Below are 19,578 nucleotides of genomic sequence, written 5' to 3'. Positions count from 1 at the left end.
AGTAAAATATTTTACTTGTACAAAGCACAAATTACCAGCCAATAAACATTTCGAATAATTCTAAATGTGTTTTATAATTAAATTTAAATGAATATATTTGTAAATCTTTTGTAAATATTTTACATTGTGGATTCTTTTACCCCTTTAATCATTTTTTTGACTTCGCCTTTAAACTTGATGTGGCATTAAAAATACAATAATATGCTTGATGCATCATATTTTGAAAATAATAAAACTTAATTTAATGAATTTAATAACTACCATTTAGTGAGAGTTAAAATTTTAAAAGTACAAAGATTGAAAAAGTCCAAATTAAGGTACATAGACTGAATTCATAAATTATGCATAGTACAAAGACTAATAGGAAAATTTAACTAAATTAAATATTAACACACTACTTTTTTTGGCTTGCCCTGTAAGATGCATTACAGTTAGGACCTGTTTGTTGTTTTTTTTCTCAATAAAGATGATTATAACAAAGAAGGAACAGACACAATTCAATTGTCTGAACACGTAAGGTTCAAAGATTGTTTTGCTATCCAATCTGCTGCCTTCACTAAAAATATGATTATAACATTACATTGGAGGCAAGAAGAAAGAAGATGATGAATATAGTAGACAATTTCATCCACTTGCCATGGAACCTCACCTCACATTTGTCATCAAGGGCATTAATTAAACTCAAGCTGTCTGATTCGATGCATGTTTGATTCTTGATTGATTCAGAACCAAGCCTCAATGGTTGCGCTTCAGCCACTGATGTTAATTCATATAATGCAAAGCTTCACTCATGTTTAGACAAATTAAAGATACAATCTCATGGAGTTTTGCTTCATATGTAACACGTAGTAGAAGCAACAGATAGTGTAGAATAGGAGTACTGGGGGTGTCTTGGATCCTTCAATTACCGGGTGTGTCAGATGCAAGGAAACACTTTTTTGACCTAAAATTTACAATCCAGTGGGAGAGAGTTCCTGGTTTAGATCCCCATAAAAATTTTGGTTCCACTGCTCGGTTTCCAATCATAATTTTGATGATTCCAGGTAGGGTCCCTGACAAGACACATGATTCACTTATATGACAACCCATATCTATAATTCCATGTACTTCATTTATTTATTTCTTTTTTTCTCTTTTCCATGAAGGGATTGAATCATCTCTAACAGAATTGGTTTCTAGGAGCCATTGATAAGATGGATATATGTGGTGAACAGCTGAACATGTCATGCACGAAAACACAAGCCAGCCTCGCTTAACCCAAATATTGAATTTGTGTGGTGATGACTTTGAAACCATATCCAATTATATTCCACAACTCTCATCATCATTAATTTCTATGTAAAGAAACAAACTTGGTTTTGTTTCAGCCTACTCCCACTCCTCGTAATATTTGTCTTAAAACCCTATGGAGAAATAAAAAGCTGCAAACAGTGCATTGGCAGCCTGGAATCAACCAGGGGGGCGTCAGCTAAATACATACATTTGAGGGGAGTGTAAATCTACCCTTTTCTCTTATTTGGTGCATATCCCCATGTGTAATGCCACCTAAAATCAATTCTAACAACTTGCATACCACTATTATCTATCATAGAATAATGTGTGGATGCCCCCCCCACCCTATCAAAATAGTGTCTACCTTAGGATCTCTTGGCAATGGCAGTATTAGGGGATCTGTAAAGAGGAGATATTCATGATTGCAACTTTGTCCTATTCTTTCATGGAAACTTAAGATTTCTTTTCTTAATCATTTATCTTATTTTCTTCCCATTCCATCTGCCTCATCTTAATGGATGTGCTGACCAGGCCTTCTGCATTAACATATGTACACTAAACTAATACTACAAAAAAACCCTTGTGATTGGGTTTTGAAATCTCACAAGAAATTGTTTAATGGTTTCCATAACTTAGTGATGGGAAAAGTAGGGACTTGTAGATTATAGTTATAGGTACTATTGACCAGCAATAGCCGCATCTAATCTCACAGCTAAGTAGACAACACCACGTGTGTAGGACCACCACAGACTCTACTTCCCTCACATTTCCCTTCTTTTTTTTTCTTCTTATTTTTGGAGAGATTTTTTATTATACGTCATTTCCAAAAAAGCCTCCAAGAATATGTTATTTAATCATTTCCCCTCCCCCTCCCGCTCTCATCAGCAGTTCCCTAGAAACATATTCCAGCTGAGAGAGAGAGAGACTAGAAGGGCCTAGGCTTTTAAATATGAGAGCATGCCCCATAAGTTGTACAGCGGTATGCTCCATGCCTGTGTTTTCTGAGTATTCTCTTTGTCTTCGCTTAAGCTGATAAGGTTGCTTTTAATTCAGTTCAAAGAAAAGAGACAATGGCTCTACTGGCTTTGTCATCTCTTTACTTAATCTCTTCAATGACTCTAAGCTTTCTTTTCCTTTTTATTGCTTTTCATAGGTCAAACAGCAGTTCAGCACATGCTCTAGAAAACCCAAAGACGTTAATCAAATGACAAGAGGTAATCCTTGCCAGTTGCCAGGGATGTTGCCGAATTATGATCCTAACGATAATGAAGCTGGCATGAAGATACTGGAGGACCTTACGGAAAATGTTGAACAAATACAGCAGCGGGTATTAGAGGAGATAATAACACGAAATGCGCGTACGGATTATCTTAAGGGCTTCCTGGATGGACAGTTTGACAAGCAAGTTTTCAAAAAGACAGTTCCAGTGGTGAATTACGAAGATATCAAACCTTATATTGAGCGAATTGCCAATGGGGATTCGTCAAACATCATTTCTGCTGAACCAATCATTGAGTTGCTCACAAGGTATACATACATGTCGTTGCTTTTTTATCTGTTTTCTAGTGACGAATCTATATGATCATATATTTTGATGCTTACTCCTGGTGAATACCATTTATCTTTTTCTTGATGAAGCTCCGGTACTTCTGGTGGGCAGCCAAAGATGATGCCTTCAACTGCTGAAGACTTGCACAGAAAGACATTCTTTTATAATCTGCTTGTGCCAGTGATGAACAAGTAAGAAGCTTATCTTACCTCCATTTCTGTTCTTTTTTCTTTTACATATTTTTCCTGTTAAAAAGAAGCTTAGCTCCTTCCAATTCTGTTCTTTGGTTTCATTTGTCACAAAAGATCCCAACTTGTTAAATTGCAGGTATGTAGACGGCTTGGACGACGGAAAAGCAATGTATCTTTTGTTTGTTAAGCCGGAGACTAAAACTCCCTCCGGTCTAATGGCGAGGCCTGTCTTAACAAGCTACTATAAGAGTAATAATTTCCAGAATCGACCCTTCAACCGCTTCAATGTTTTCACTAGTCCTGATGAGACCATCTTGTGCTCTGACAGCAAGCAGAGCATGTACTGTCAACTACTTTGCGGTTTAGTACAACGACAAGAGGTTTTAAGAGTTGGTGCAGTTTTTGCTTCTGCTTTCCTACGGGCCATCAAGTTCTTGGAAGATAATTGGAAAGAGCTCTGCTCCAACATTAGAACGGGTCATGTCAGTGATTGGATCACTGACCCCGGTTGCAGAAAAGTAGTATCACTAGTTCTAAACAAACCCAAACCGGAGTTAGCCGACTTGATCGAACATGAATGCAGTAGTAAATCCTGGGAAGGGATAATTAAGAAACTCTGGCCTAGAACAAAATACATTGAAGTTATTGTTACAGGTTCCATGGCACAATATGTATCTACTCTTGAATACTACAGTGGTGGGCTACCTTTAGTTTCCACAATGTATGCTTCTTCAGAATGTTACTTTGGGATCAATTTCAAACCACTGAGCAAGCCCTGGGATGTCTCTTACACCCTTATCCCGAATATGGCTTACTTCGAGTTCTTACCTGTGAAGGAAAAAAACGAAGATGGAGCTCAATATGTCCAATGCAATGGTGTTTGCAAAGAAAATTGCATGGAAAAAGAGACCGAAAAGGAAGATGTTGAAACTGTTGAGCTCGTGGATGTTAAGCTTGGCCAGTATTATGAACTCGTTGTCACAACTTTTACAGGTTAGTTCTTGCCTTGTTATATGAAAATAAAACTGAAAAGTTTTCCAATTCAAAATGGAAATTGAACTGAACATCTATTAATATAATTTTTTCCAGGCCTGTATAGATATAGAGTTGGAGACATTCTAATGGTAACTGGATTCCACAATAAAGCTCCTCAATTTCGATTCGTGCATCGGAGGAATGTCGTTTTAAGCATAGACACAGACAAAACCAGTGAGGAAGACCTGTTAAAGGCAGTGACAAAGGCAAAGGTCATTGTTGAGTCGCTTGGTATCCTCTTGATCGAGTACACTAGCTATGCCGACACTTCCTCCATACCAGGCCATTATGTGCTATTCTGGGAGCTCACAAGCAAAGGGAATAATCATCTTCCAGTACTTGATCCTAAGATAATGGAGCAGTGTTGCTCCACGGTGGAAGAATCTCTTGATTCTGTTTATAGAAGATGTCGGAGAAAGGACAATTCAATTGGACCATTGGAGATAAGAGTGGTGCAACATGGAACATTTGATGCACTCATGGATTTCTGTGTGTCTCAAGGATCTTCTGTTAACCAATACAAGACACCAAGATGCATCAAATCTGGGGAGGCCATTAACATATTAGATTCTAGGGTGGTAACAAGGTTTTTCAGCCAAAAGGCACCTTTTTGGGAGCTTGTTTAGGGTGGAAACGGAATAAGAAAATGGAGCAGAATATTGCATTTTCCCTCCTGGAATCTGTAAAAGAAATTGTATTGTAGACGTTCTTTTGTCTTTTGGTTTTTTTTTTCCCCCTTCAGTGTCTGTTTCTTCTGTATTATAATTAGACATTTAGACTATGAGACAACTATATCTCCTTTTGTACGACTCTCTGTCTAGTCCATAATCAAAGATAATTCTTCTTCTAATAACCATGGAATCATAATAAATGCTTTCATGTTCACATGCACATTTGAAGAAAATGACGACAAAGGTTGGGATTAATTAATAGTAAACATTATTGATTCACCAGGCACCTCAAACTCATCATGTGGAGGGGGAATAATCCCATTTATCAGCCATTTAAAGTAAATGGCTGAAGTGCAGCTGTGCCTTTCTGAACTGTCATTTTGCAATCGCTGTCAAAATCTATCGTTGTCTGGAGAGTAATTTACAAGAAAAGTCATACTAAGAGATATAATGTGCACGAACGAAGATCAGATAGAAGGCCAAAATATGGGAGTTGGAAGCATTAGGAAAATGAATCCAAGGTGCAATAATTAAATGTGTAGATGACAGTTGATTTTCCGTTTTTGTCTCTATTTCCGGTAATCGAAAAGGGTGCATAATATTTCTTATTTCATATGGAAACCGACTTTCCTGACCATAAATCTACATATATGACATCAAAGATGGTTTTGTTAGTGAACAAGATTGCGTGGCTGACACTCAAAAAATATGGGACAATATGTCGATGGTGCCAGAAAATTTACAGCGGGGAGATGAGTCAGAAATGGCGTCGATATATTGATATTATCATCTTTTAAATTAAGATGTAACCATTTTGTAGGAAAGCAGGCAAAGGCTAACATGCAGCCACGACTATAAGGGGGGAAGTTAGGCGGGGATCCATGAACCATGGACAAGGCGGTAGGGGACAATGAAAACAACACAAGGAGACATAAAAAACTGTACAAGCAAAAGGGAGGAGTCTGAATGCGCAGGCCAGGCCCCTGGGGTTTTCGTGCATTTATGGGGAAACATGTGGCCTTAACCACCAGCACCTCCACCCCATCAGATGGGGTTGCATTTTGCATACTCTCCCCACCCTCCCTTTTTTAATTATGTTGCATCTCATCACATGGAGAGAACTCCAACTACATTTTCATCTTGGCAATCAAATATTCAAAATACAAAGCCATATTTAGTGAAAACAAAAAGAGTTCAAATAAATACCCAAGTTATGGATAAATATAGTGATCCTCGCTAGCTATTTGGACATTTACAAGTTTAAATACAAAAGCTAAAAAGAAGGTGTGGTATAATCAATGTCTAAAGCGCAATCAATCGGGATGCGGTCTTTCTTGAGCCCGAAATATTTTGAATGTGGCTACAATTGGCAGCTACTAAAGGGATAAAAAAGACCGAGCACACGTGTGCTGGACACATGTTGGAGACATTTTGGAGAAAAAGACAAGCTCTGTAGCTGTCTTTGACCCTAAACCTGGAGGGTTGAGCGTCTTTTTTCAAAATGGGCCTGCATGCAAAATCAAAATAGAGTGAGATTGGGACCTTTCCATTGTGTAATTGGGGGATAAGGCGATGTCCTTAGCCCCATGCGGGGGTGAAAGTGAAAGGACTGGAATGTGGGTCATTCATGCTTTTTTCCCAATCTCAGTTCGGTGAATGAACATTGCCAACACCTACCATCCTGCATGTGCATGACGCTCTCCCCAAGCAGCCCAAACCGGTAGAGGGACATGATTTCAGATTTGTTACTTTGCCATTTTCTTTCATGCTCTAAACATGCTTGCAACCTTGGAAGGCCATCATTTCCATATAATACCTACTCATCAGAAGATGATAACATGACCTTGAGAAGCAATCAGCTGTACTGTGGATGGTGACATTAGGCTTTGGCCCAACTATTACTTTTGGAATCAAAACCATGTGAGTTTCTGGTGAGTTGGATTTGGTTCCATTGAATTTTTTAAAATTTTTAAATCATCCATAATTATTTGATTCGATTTAATATAATTTTTAATTTTTTCATACTAATTTTGGATTTTGAGTTTTGGATTTATTTTAACAAAATAAGATTTATTTCATAACTTTTGAACACTATTTGATGAGTCCTTTTTTCATAAATATTTTTAAAAAGTTATTTTTGAGTAAATAAAAAAATAACTTTTATATAGTATTTTTTAAAAAATAATTTTTTATATAGAAATTTATTTTTACCTCATAAAAAATTAAAATTATTTATAAATTAAATAAAAAATAAAATTTGATTTCGTTTAAATAACTATGATTTTTTAATATGTATTCCAAAAACCATCCAAACACCAAGGAGCGAGGATCAATTAGAAGGGTCTAAGTTTGTTCATGGGCTTAGGAGCTTAATTCCTAATGACAAGTTCACGTGGAAAATGTTAACATGTTTAGGCTTTACACTTGAGTCCAATCAAGGTCACATGCCTAACCCATGCTATAATCAATTGACTTGCGGTGTATTTTTAAAAGGGATCTAAGCCTTTCTAGGTCAATATGTCTACATATCGATCGAAGATCTATCTCTTAACCTCAAAATGTACTTTGAATTACTCGATTTAGAGTTCGAGAGCTCAAGTTATGAATGTTTAGTGAAGACTATACTAGTATAATTTTTTGGCTAGATTATTATGAAAATTACGAGTTTCGAGTTTTAATTCGAGTTTAAATCATCTTGAATTTGATTTTAAGGCTTAGTTTTAATTATATATGACATCAATATTGTATTTATTAGGTTTTATATTTTATTATTTATTTATTCTAAATTTTAGGATAATTTTAAATATTTAAAGTTGTTTAGGAGTTTTATGTTTTTTAGTTAACAAGAAAGTTTAGTTCCACTAAAACTACTTTTTGTTTAGATTAATTAGAGTATCATTATTCTTAAGAGTTTCATTTGGATGTAATTAATTAGTCTATATAAAAGTCTCTTCATTATTCATTAAACATCATTCATTCATTAATAAAAATTTTAACTCTTTTGTGAGATTTCTCTTTCATTCTTCTTAGAAGTAAATTTTCTATGAGTCACTTCACCTTCCAATTTACTAGAGTTCGACTTTAGCGGGTTGGTTAGACCCATTGGTTGAGCTTGTCGGGAAATCTTCCTCGAAGGGTTCAATAAAACATTTACCCTGCTATCTATATCCATCAGTTTATTCGATTCATCATTCATCTTTTAATTTCCTTTTTCTTTCTTTCTTTCTTTATTGTTTTGGATGTTTAATCTTTGTTCTTAAATTTCTTGTTTTAGTTGTTTTATTATTGCCGATTTCATATAACTCCTATGAGTTTATTTTTTGCGTTTCAGGTTGCTTATTCTCCAATACGGAGTTTTTCTTCTTCGATTCGGCTTTTTCATTGTCCAAACAACTTGAATTCAATCTTGCTCCATTTCTCTTATCATTTGGTATCAGATTTGGGCTCTTTTAGTGGTTTCCTTATGCTAAACAAATTATTGTTGATCGAAAATTGCACACGCAAGTATACGTATCGTTTCAAGTAGTATAAAATATTGATCTTACAAAAAGCTATTACTAGTTGAAACGTCAATCACCAAATAGTACTTTAGAACCAATCCAAATTAATCGATAATAAAATTTTCTAACTAATTTAAGAGTAAATAAAAAAAGCAATGGAAATTAAATCAAATAAACAATCAATAGCAAAACCCTAGTATTTCAATTTCATCTAATGCATTAGCTAATCGATCCATCTCCACCCAAATTATCCTAATAGAGTTAATTATTAACCAAGATAACTAAAATTCCTTTAATTCTCTTTCGAGCAAGTAAAAAACTAATTTAACTCAACTATTGAGCTATATTCTTATGCCAATAATATAGATAAAATTGATTAAGAAATACCCCCATTATGGCTACCAAAGGTAATCAGGTATATTCCTATCCTAACTACAAATCACAGATTGTCCCATTTTATTAAGACCAAGAGCTATTCATTCTATACTTCAAAGTCCTCTTTTGATTTTTTTAGGCTTGTCAAACTAATAGTTGGCTAGACTATTATCAAAGATGAATGAGAATGAATAAATAATTTAAATTTTATTAACAATAAAAATAGATAAAAATAGATAACGGTCAATTAACTAAGCATTAAATCCATTGTAACCCTAGAAAAAAAGATTTAATTCATGGAGAATTTAAGAAACACATTAAAATTAAAACAATCGTTAAACATAATAAAAGGAAACAAGAAAGAAAAACGATGGAAAAACTTCGTCATCCTGTTAGAATCCTTCGATTCTTGATGTGTGAAAGCTTGGGCGGCTCTTCTTTTTTCTCTTCTCTCCCCCCCTTTTGGTTTCTTTTTCCCCCTTTTATAACCCCTAAAAATTGTAACTTTTAAAAAAATTACCAGGTATATGCGTCGTTCCAGTGGAAAATCTTGTCGTTCCATTAGAGCAAAAAGTTGTTTGTTTGCTTTCGTTGGGCGGAGACATTTTCCGTTTGAACTGAAATCTGCTTTTGTCAAGTTGTTCTTTTTCATACTTTGTCGGACCTACATTAGATAAGAACACATCAAAAATTAGTTTGATTTAACACTATAAATATATAATTAACTTAAAACATAAATTCTTAAAGTTTAACAAAATTAATTTATAAAAATAAGTAAAAATCCTAAAATCCTGCTCAAATAAGAAATAAATTAACTCTAAAATATTAGTGTTATCAATTGTTTTCATTGATTCATCAAACAACCTTTAAAAATATTTTTTACCCTGAAATTTTTTTGAAAAACCATCTTTTTCAGTGGGTTAACGAATTTGAAACTATCAGAAATTTTGTATACTATTTCATGGAACATTGGTACATTGAAAAAAAAAACATTTCCCACGAAAAAAGAAAAAAACATAAATAAAAATTGAAAAAGAGAAAAATCAAAAAATATTTTGTGGATTGAATTTTGTGCCAAAAGTTCCAAATCTTTTATTTATCATATAAATAGGCTATAGTTAATTTTTATGATTTTAGTACATCAGCAACACCTGAATAAAAAATTCAAGCTGTTTCGAGCAATTCAAATCCTGTTGGAGTTAACCTTATTTTTTTACTTCTTAAAACTGTAGAAAACTTTTCTAGAGAGTAATCTTATGATTTCATTCAAAATATTATGTTTGATTTTCACTTTAAAATTAACAAATGAGGTAATCTCATTTTATTTTTCTTGCCCCATAGAGTTGATTTTCTTTTTGAGTGCATAACAACCAGGCTTGTTTACCCTTAACTAGTTACTGTTTAAGTGTTTTGTACTTTCAGATTTTCATGATGGCTCAAATGTCACGGGGCTAGATCTTTCGTCTCATAATCTGTGGGACCTTAGGCAATCTGTTCGTTCCGAACTCACCTAGGTCAAACTTTACTTCCAAAAATGAAGATTCATTTAGAATTTCTCCAAGATACCAATTTATATAGAGGAAGCAATTGTGCCAAAAGAAGCTAAAAAAGAACAACAGAAAGCCACAGAATGAACGCACGAAATGTGTTTGAGTAAATGCTTAAAGGATTCTATTACTCTTAAGAATTCAAGTTACAATGGATGGATTACAAGTGAGGGGAGGCTCTCTATTTATAGTTGAGCTCCCTCAAAATCGACAATCAAGACCAAATTAAACAGACGGACGAGATTAGTCTATCCCTTAATTTTAGGGATTTAAAAGATTACAAAATATCAAATCTAATCTAATCTTTAAAAAATATGATTTGTATCAATCTTCTAAGATTAGTTCCTATCTTTACCAAGATGTCCTATGTTGCCATATCTTCATCATTAGGCCACCCAGGCTTCAATCTGATAGGCTTCTCCAACAGTTCTTGGAATCAGGCCGATTCTCGTTGGCTAAATGATCCCCATATAATCAACAGACCTCCATAGGGCACATCTTGTACCATGGTCACGGGCTTTGCACTTTGGCCTGTGACATTCTCCCCCACCCATTCCCGTAACATCTTCATTGCGCCTTCGGAATGACACTGACTTGATTCGCCTTTGAACTCTCTCGTTACCTTAGCTCCTCCCTGACTAGTCTTGCGATCGGGTCTCCCCTTCTTTCGGAACCTTTGCCTTGGCTTCCGTCGCCTCTTAACTTGAGTCATTGCACTTGCTAGTATATTTCGTTGGCAAGAAGTCTTCGCTCTAACTTGCCCCAATTTTGACTTGTTCCCATTGGAATCCCATTGATTCTCACATCTTGGCTTCGTATTGCCCATAGTCACTCGGCCTCCTTGCTTAAGAATTTTGAAAAGACCCCTACGACCTTGCCAAGCCAACAAGCCAGAATTCAAAACACTATCAAAATGTTCGCAATGTACTTTACTCGCAGTATTTACTGGTTTCAACTATTTTTGTATCGCTTCTTTCCCCTCAAAGTCTGATACACAACCCACATTTCTCTAAGTGGCGGCTCCATAGTCGACTCTACAGGCCTCATATCGATCTCATGCTCCACTAACTTTTTCGAAGGGGCTTTCGTAGTATTTTGTTCTATCGAGTCGATGTTTCTCCTATATGAAACATATTTGACTAGTTGGATTGATGACAACATCTTGATCCCAACCTTCATATCTCAATACTCTGGCACAATAATTCATGATAACGGACCAATAACAATATGAATTTGATATGCCCATAGAAACAAAACCACTTGGATCTTGCTAAGAAAGTTTAAGCCAAGTACAAAATCGTAATCATTTAATTGGATTACCTCAAACTTTTCATTGCCTTTCCATTCATCGATTTGTAGCTCCACGTTTCGAGCTACTCTCACAGTTGGGGCCTCCTCAGAATTTTTCGTCTTGATCTTCTTGTTCGATTTTCTAATCGAAAGACCAAGCTTTTCGCAGCCTTTTTCGATATGAATAAGTCTGATGCTCTCGTATCAATAAGAAAACTCCACTTCTGACCTGCAATATTGATGTCCACAAGCATCATCCCTTCCCTGCCATTTCTCTTTGTAAAAGTGAGTACCATCGAATTAATCATCGACGTCTTTTCTCACTAGGCTTTGCTTCCTCCAGCTCATCTTTCTTCTTGATAGCCAAAATCATCAATTTCTTTGGACATATTTGCACCATGTGTGGTCCTTAACAAAGAAAGCATTTTATTCTCTTCCCCTTGTCCCTTGGGTTGTTGGATCCCCATTTCACATATCGTGTTTCCTATTGCCATTGGTGATATCAATACTGTTGCCATCATCACTATGTCCCTCTTTATCTTTCTCATGGTTTCTCTCACCATTGCCCTTTCCATTGTGCTTAGACGACTCGAACTTGCCTTTCATTGGATCAAGCTCAAAAAAGGACTCTGCTTTGGTCATGGCTACAGTAAGTTCGGTGATTTCTTGCCTATACAACTCATTTTTACCCACGGCTCTAAGCCATCTTCTAACCAATAAAACGCTTCTTTTCTCGCTCAAGTCAGAGATTTAAAGCATCAATTCTGTAACATCTCAAAATCTAGGATTAGAAGTTTTGAGGTTTGTGGTTAGGGTCAGTGAGTGGGTTGAACATTTGAGTTCAATTTCGCGTTTTAATGTCAGAATGGGCCTACTGGTCTGGTGGTTAGTTATGTGTTAGTGTATTTCTAGGTCTTGTGTTCGAATCCTTGTGAGTGTTTTTTATATTTATTTGTTTTTATTTTATTTTTTATAAAAGGGAGGTTAATTTTAAAATAGAAAATAAGTTTACGTTCTTCATTTTTTCCTTTTTCTTTTTCTTCCCCATGTTCTTTCCAATTCCAATTTCGTCTTGCTTCTTCTATTTTACGCACTTGTTATCTATCGTTTCGTCAAAGGAGATTGCTTGTGTGTTTCGTGTTATCGAATATGCATGAGTCAGAATAGTCTTGTGGAGGCAAAGTAGTTAATCTTTGTTGTTTGTAATTCCAATTTAAGGTGTGTTTCTGAAACTATTGATTTTAAGTGTTGAGTTATTGATGGATTGCATGATATTCTGCATATTTCAGTACATTTCTGGATTTCCAAAGGATAGGGATCATTTTGGTGTCAAAAACACGAATTTCAGGCTGTTTCAGTGTGGTTATGTGACCACACAAGTGGCAACACGGGCATGTGCCCCACATGGATGGCTCACATGGCCATGTAAAATTGGGAATTAGGGTTTTTGGGTAAATTTTGGTACCACACGGGCGTATGAGATCTCCACCAGTCGTGTTTTCTCTACTCTTTATTTTTGGCATTTTTGGACAGTAAGTTACACGAGCTACTCACACGGGCATGTGTCCCCTCCACACGGGCGTATGTGGCCTTCACACGAGCATATATGGCCTTCACATGGGCATGTAAACCCCCACACGGCTTGGGCACTTCCACACGGCTGGGCCACACGGCCATGTGGTCCTATTTTATAGAATTTTTTTGAGTCATAAACTATCTGTTTTATGTTTCTGTGTAATTTAACCCTCGTTCAAGCCTCGGTAAGTGTATTTGAGACTCGATTTCAGTTGGTTCATGTATATATATGCGTTTATGGTCTTTAATTTTATTGCTCGTTAATGTGATGAATAAGTTTGAGTTTATTATTGTTGTCCTAACTGAATATTAGAATACAAGTGTAATCAAATCTGAATCTGTTCAACCAGAAATGTTAATGTTCATTTCTATATGTTGTCTGTGTAATGTGTGCATTGTTGCATAGCATAAAATTTTGGGATCTAGTTATGAAGAGAAGGGAGATAGACTTAGCAGTTTTAATTGCGATGCTTTTGTATAGTAGTTTACCACACTATCCTATACGTATATTAGCTCAGCTATATACAGTTACTCAAGTGGCATAGTTCTACGTTGTGGTGTGTTGGGGTGGATGAACATATTATGGTTCTATGTGGTGTGCATGGTGGACGGGCCTGCCATAGCCCTTATGTGGTGTGCTGGATAGACAAAGTGGTGTTTGGTTGGTGGGGTGAGATTTTGACTTGTGCATTCGTTCGCACCTAAATATACGTTTGTTTGTCAGAACATTTTGTCTGTTTGTGTGAACTTTTGGTTATTGACAATATAGTTAATGTCATATAATATATTCTGATTATTGCATATGATTAGATCGTCATCTCTATGGTTTGATATTGTATTTGACTTACCAATTGAGACTTTCGTAAGTGATACTTTTATATATATGCTTGTCTGAAGTATTTATTGTGTCACTCCATCTTTTACCATCTGTTCATGTTTCGAACTCACATTGAGCTCGCGTAGCTCATCTGTAACGACCCAAATTTTACGGTTATCGGAAAAATATATTTTCGGATCTCCGTTTCTGAAAAATAGATTCATAAATATTTATTAGAATATTTACGAAGTTAATTGTGAGGTTAATTAGATTGTGGATAGGTGAATAAATGTTAATTAGGTATAAGAATTAAATTGAATAAAGTGTGAAAGTTTAATTATAGATTAAAAGAATATAAAATGGACTAAATAGGCAATTAAGCCTAGTTCAAGGAAAGAGGCGGCAATGTGCATAAAAATCTTAAATTTTTATGTTGGTTAATATTAAATTATATTAATTATATTATATATTATATTATAATGAAATAAATTGGAATAGACAAGTGTATGGTGATTAAATGATACATATGTAATGCATATATTTATACAATTGTAATATATTTATTTAATTACCTTTTATTTAAGTAAATAGATTTTTATACTAAAATATTAAATTATAAAATAAATTAAGATTTTGAAAAATGTAGGGTGATGATTTAGAACAAGTGTATTAAAAATACATACATTTGTAATATTTATATCTAATTAGTAAATAGATATCTATTATAATTATTATAATGTATTATTATTATTATTAACTAATATATATATATATATATATATAAGATATAAAGAAAAGAAAGAAACAAAAAGACGGAAAGAAACAGAATAGAAACGAAAAACAGGGGAGAAAGGAAGAAAGAAAAAAAGAAAAGAAAAGGGAGAAATAGGGATTTTAAAGCTTGGAACTTAAGTAGATAAGTCAATTAAGTCCTTTTCTTTTAATTTTGATGTTTTAGAAACTTTAGAACAAGGTTTTAATGAAATTAAGTTAATATTTTGAAAGTTCATAGGTTTATAAGTATAGTTCATGTTGAAAAAAATGATGAATTAAGGGTTTAATTGATAGAATTTTTAGTTAGAATTGATTAAAGGATTAAATTGTAAAAGAAGTTAGTAGTTTTATATAGTAGGGATAAAATTCCAAGAATTTTGAAATTAGGGTTTTATGATGAAATTTAGATAGTTATGTCTAAGTTTGGTTGAAAATTGAGTAGAAACAAAGTATGAATTGAGATAGAAAAGTAAGTGAATTTAGTTAAGATTAAAATTGAAATTAAAGTAGAAACTGAATAAAAATTGAATAAGAAATTTAAATATTAAATGTAAATTAGTATTGTATTAATGATTATGAAAATTATCTTAATTCTTCGTAGCTAACATCGCACCTGAGACATCTATGAAGAAAGGAAAAGAAAAGGTGGACGAAGAATAATTCAGGAAATTACGGTTTGTATTTCTATAATCCGAACTTAATATTTAATTGTTGAAATTATTATTTAATATGTATGGTAAGTGCATTGAGATGATTATTTGGAATTTGAGTGAACTTTGGTTGAAATTGAATAGTGAATTTAATTATTAATTGTTGTATTTTGATTAAATGTTATGATAAATAATTAAGGTTAGAATTAATTGGATTGTGTTTTACAATTGAAATAGATTGGTTTGGTATGTGAATTTATTGAATTTATATGGATATATGTGATTGATATGGAAATTGAATATTGAATGTATGTTATATTGAAAATTAAATTGATTGGAAATGTGATGAAATAAATATGCGTATGTAATTATTGTGAATTTGAATGTATATTGAATTGTATTGAATTATTAATTTATGTGATTAAACTGAAATGTGTATTGATTGGAAACTAAAAATTTATTAAAACCCTATTAACAGTATCGGACTAAGTCGGATACAGTTGGCATGCCATAGGATTGGAAGTGTTCAGGGATACTTCGACCTTGAGTCGATGAGGCACTATAAGTGTCGTACTGCTATTTTGACTTTAAGTCGATGAGGTACCTTGTGTGTCGTACTGTTACTGTTACTTCAATTTAATTCAATGAAGTACTGAGTACCGTACTGTTACTGTTTACTTCGGCATAGCCAATGAGGCACTGAGTGCTGTACTGGTGTGTCGGTTAGATCCGTGTATCCGTCTATGTCCAAGTCAAGGGTAAATAAAAGTACTAAATTACTGATTTCTCTAATGATTGATTGTTACTGAATAATAAATATCAATTGATCATTACTGAAAATACTGACTGTCATTGAAATGGATAAGTACAGAATACTGATTGAGAAGTGAATAGTTGAATATTATTTATTGATGCTGAACAGTGAACTGAAGTATGAGTGAGGCATATGAATTATGTATCTCTGAACTATATATGAAAGGAAAATATTATTATTCAAATGATTTGTGAATTTATTTGAAAGCTAATCGGTTGGTAGATGAGAATAATTGAGTGAGTTATAAATGAATTATTTTTTAGTGAATAAATATATAATTGTGATTGACATATTATTTAAGTGTATAATATATTGTTAAGTGTTCAGATTATAGAAATACCATTGAGTTCATACTCAGCGTACGGTTTGTTTCCGTGCCCAAGTTAGGTATGAAAGTGATTAACAACTCAGCATCCAAGCCGATCCCGAACTCAAAGTGGTAAAGTACTCTCCTTTTTGGTAAATGGCATGTACCTTGGATGTTAAAAGTGGTCATTTTGGAATGTTATTGTAAATATTGTTATAAAAAATAATGGTTGATTATATAATGTGTTAAAAGTTCAGAAATTAAACTGCTTGTCGATTTAATTTGCAGGGTTGGTAAACTTGAATTATAAGACTCACTTTGAGTCCACACGGCCTGGCACACGAGCAAGTGACCAGACCGTGTGAGACACATGGCTTATACACAGGCATGTGCCTTAGCCGTGTGAAAACTGAAATAAATTCAAATTGAAAATAAATCTACACGGGCGTGTGGGTACTGTTCATAAGGAATATTATGAAAGTTTTGAGAAAAATTCGTAGTGATTTTAAAGTAGTCCTGAATTGATTTTACTGTTCATATTGGGCTTCGAGGGCCCATTAAAGGGATGATAAGTTAAAATTTATGATAAGTGTAAACAATTATTTTAATTAATGATAGTAATTGAACTGTATTGACTAGTAATGCCTCGTAATCCTGTTCCAAGGACGGATAAGGGTTGGGGGTGTTACATCATCTCTGTAGTGTCTTCCTTTCAGATGCTTTTCATGTTTTAGAGCTAGACTCGGCATACCGGAGGTTTCAAAAAGATACGGTTTGATTCGGTTTAAGTAGAATTTTATAAGTTTTATACGGGTAATTTTAAGTTGGTTTGTAAAATGATTATATAAACGGTGGTACAAGTTTTTATGCTGGACTTTCGTAAGGTGTTATTTGGACTGAACTTTAGAAACTGTAGATTTTATTTTTTAATGTTTGACGCCGGTTTAATATTGTTTCAAACATAATGAACAAAAAGATTTTCTTGGCTTGAATTAAAGTTTTTGTCTCCGCCACTTTTGGTGGCCAATGTAACCTCCAAGATTCGGTCTAAACTTTTAGGTTAAATTTTGGGGCGTTACATTTAGTGGTATCAGAGCCAGGTTTGTAAAAATGTGGCCTGTGTTTTTATGTAACCATGTGCCCATGTATTTGTTAAAAAATTTTTAAAAAATTTTACCACAGTGTTTGAAAAAAGGTTTGAGAAAATAAAATGTTTGAGACTTCGTTGCTGGTCCATGCGAAACTCCGAACTTGTCAAATTAATTCTGTAAGATTAGAACTATAATGCTTAGACAATTCTCTTCTTGTTTGATCTTGGTATTGTAGATTCTTGAGGTTAGTTCGAAGTTCAATATGGATTCTAGTAATAAGCAATATCGTGAGGGTCTGTCTGGTAAGACTTTGAGGAGTCATCGGCTTCTTTGGGACATGTGTTTGTTTAGGAGTCGGAAGTCAATACGATTTCACCACCTTCAAGTAGCGATGACCCGGAGGTTGGCACTGAGGTGTTGACTCTGGTTGTGAGAGAAGTGTTAGAGAAAGTCCTCGAGGCTAGTTTAGAGAGAACTAGAGAAATGGTTCAAGGTAGGTGTGCAGATTGTGGGAAGAAAAGAGATCGTAGTCCTTCGAGGTTGGAGCAATATGGAAGGTTCCAATAGTGGCACGAGTGTGTTAGTTTGTGGGCATTGTAAGAAATGTCATCCGGGCGATTGTTGGAAAAAGTTGGGAGTGTGTCTCATATGCGGGTCCACGGGGCATCAGATTTGGGACTGTCCTCGGCGACATTGAGTCAGGCATAGTTGTGTAATATTGTTGACTTTGCTTGCTATTGTTTGTAAATAATTTGACTTTCTGAATATGGCATTGTGTTTGTGTGTGTAATACAAAAGTGAATTGATCTGGTCCACTGGTTAAGTGTTCTGGGTTTGTATATGAAATTTTAAGGTTTAGTATGATATGGTAGTGTTTTGAGGTCAGAGTGTGCAACGGGAGCGTAGTGGTGAGTTTTGTTTTTAAAAATTTGTCCTATTTGTAGGCAATTTCTGGGATGAAATTTCTTTAAGGATGGGTGAGTTATAACATCCTGGAATCTGGGGTTAGAAGTTTCGAGGTTTGTGGTTAGGGTCAGTGAGTGGTTCAACATTTGGGTTCAATTCGCGTTTTAATGTTAGAATGGGCCTGCTGGTCTGGTGGTTAGTTGTGTGTTAGTGTATCTCTGGTTCTCGTGTTCGAATCCCTGTGAATGTTTTTTATATTTATTTGTTTTCATTTTATTTTTTTAAAAATGGGAAGTTAATTTTAAATAGAAAATAAGTTTACGTTTTCATTTTTTTCTTTTTCTTTTCTTCCCATCATTCTTTTTCTGTTTTTCAGTTCTAATTTCGTTTGTTTCTTGCTTCTTATTTTAACACTTGTTATCTATCGTTTCGTCAAGAGATTGCTCATGTGTGTTTCGTGTTATTGAATGTGAGTCAGAATAGTCTTGTAAAGGAGAAGCAGTTAATCTTTGTTGTTTACAATTCCGATTTAAGGTGTGTTTTTAAACTATTGATTTTAAGTGTTGAGTTATTGATGGATTGCATGATATTCTGCATATTCAGTACATTCTGTCTGGGATTTCGGGTCAAACACGATTCAGCTTTTATGTTGTGACAGGGGTGATTGGTGCCACAGGCAACGAAATTGGAATAGGCTTTGGGCAATTTGTACAATGGGACCGGGGGACCCAACGGTGGGGAGGCCAACGACGTTCCTTATTTGCATTTTGGCAGTGTACACAGGCTCTTCATGGCGTTCCTCCAACTGTTGCCTCAATGGATTAGACCCCCATGAAAATGTTAATGTTCGTTTCTATATGTTGTCTGTGTAATGTATGCATTGTTGCATAGCATAAATTTGGGATCTGGTTATGAAGAGAAGGGAGATAGACTTAGCATTTTAACTGCGATGCTTTTGTATAGCAGTTTACCACACTATCCTATACGTATATCAACTATATACAGTTACTAGTGCATAGTTCTATTGTGGTTTTGGGTGATACCTATATGGTTCATTGGTGTGCATGGTGGGGGCCTACACCTTATTGTGTGTATGGACGAAGTGGTGTTTGGTGGGTGGATTTTACTTGTGTCTTCGCCCTAAATTTGTTTTTTTCAGAACATTTGTTGTTTTGTTATGAATTAGTTAAGTTTATATCTATTATTCATGTATA

The 19,578-nt window shown here is 34.5% G+C and overlaps 1 protein-coding gene across 2 annotated transcripts; it reads left to right on the top strand.

Moving 5' to 3' along the window:
* Positions 1-2,125: 2,125 nt before the first annotated feature.
* LOC121203137 (indole-3-acetic acid-amido synthetase GH3.17) lies at positions 2,126-4,894 on the top strand. 2 transcript variants are annotated; one of them, XM_041100533.1, is made up of 5 exons: positions 2,126-2,251; positions 2,426-2,799; positions 2,911-3,012; positions 3,149-4,005; positions 4,102-4,894. In XM_041100533.1, exons 1-5 carry the CDS (start codon positions 2,222-2,224, stop codon positions 4,671-4,673), a joined length of 1,935 nt encoding a protein of 644 aa, XP_040956467.1. In that variant the 5' UTR covers positions 2,126-2,221; the 3' UTR covers positions 4,674-4,894. The 2 variants fall into 2 exon arrangements, with proteins under 2 accessions (XP_040956467.1, XP_040956477.1); XM_041100543.1 differs by having other exon boundaries at positions 2,149-2,309.
* The last annotated feature ends 14,684 nt before the right edge of the window (positions 4,895-19,578 follow it).

The sequence above is a fragment of the Gossypium hirsutum genome, chromosome A03 (genome assembly GCF_007990345.1).
Source record: "Gossypium hirsutum isolate 1008001.06 chromosome A03, Gossypium_hirsutum_v2.1, whole genome shotgun sequence".
Classification (NCBI taxonomy): domain Eukaryota; kingdom Viridiplantae; phylum Streptophyta; class Magnoliopsida; order Malvales; family Malvaceae; genus Gossypium; species Gossypium hirsutum.
The sequence above is the reverse complement of the archived record's forward strand: the minus strand, read 5'-3'. Positions and strand labels throughout refer to the sequence as shown.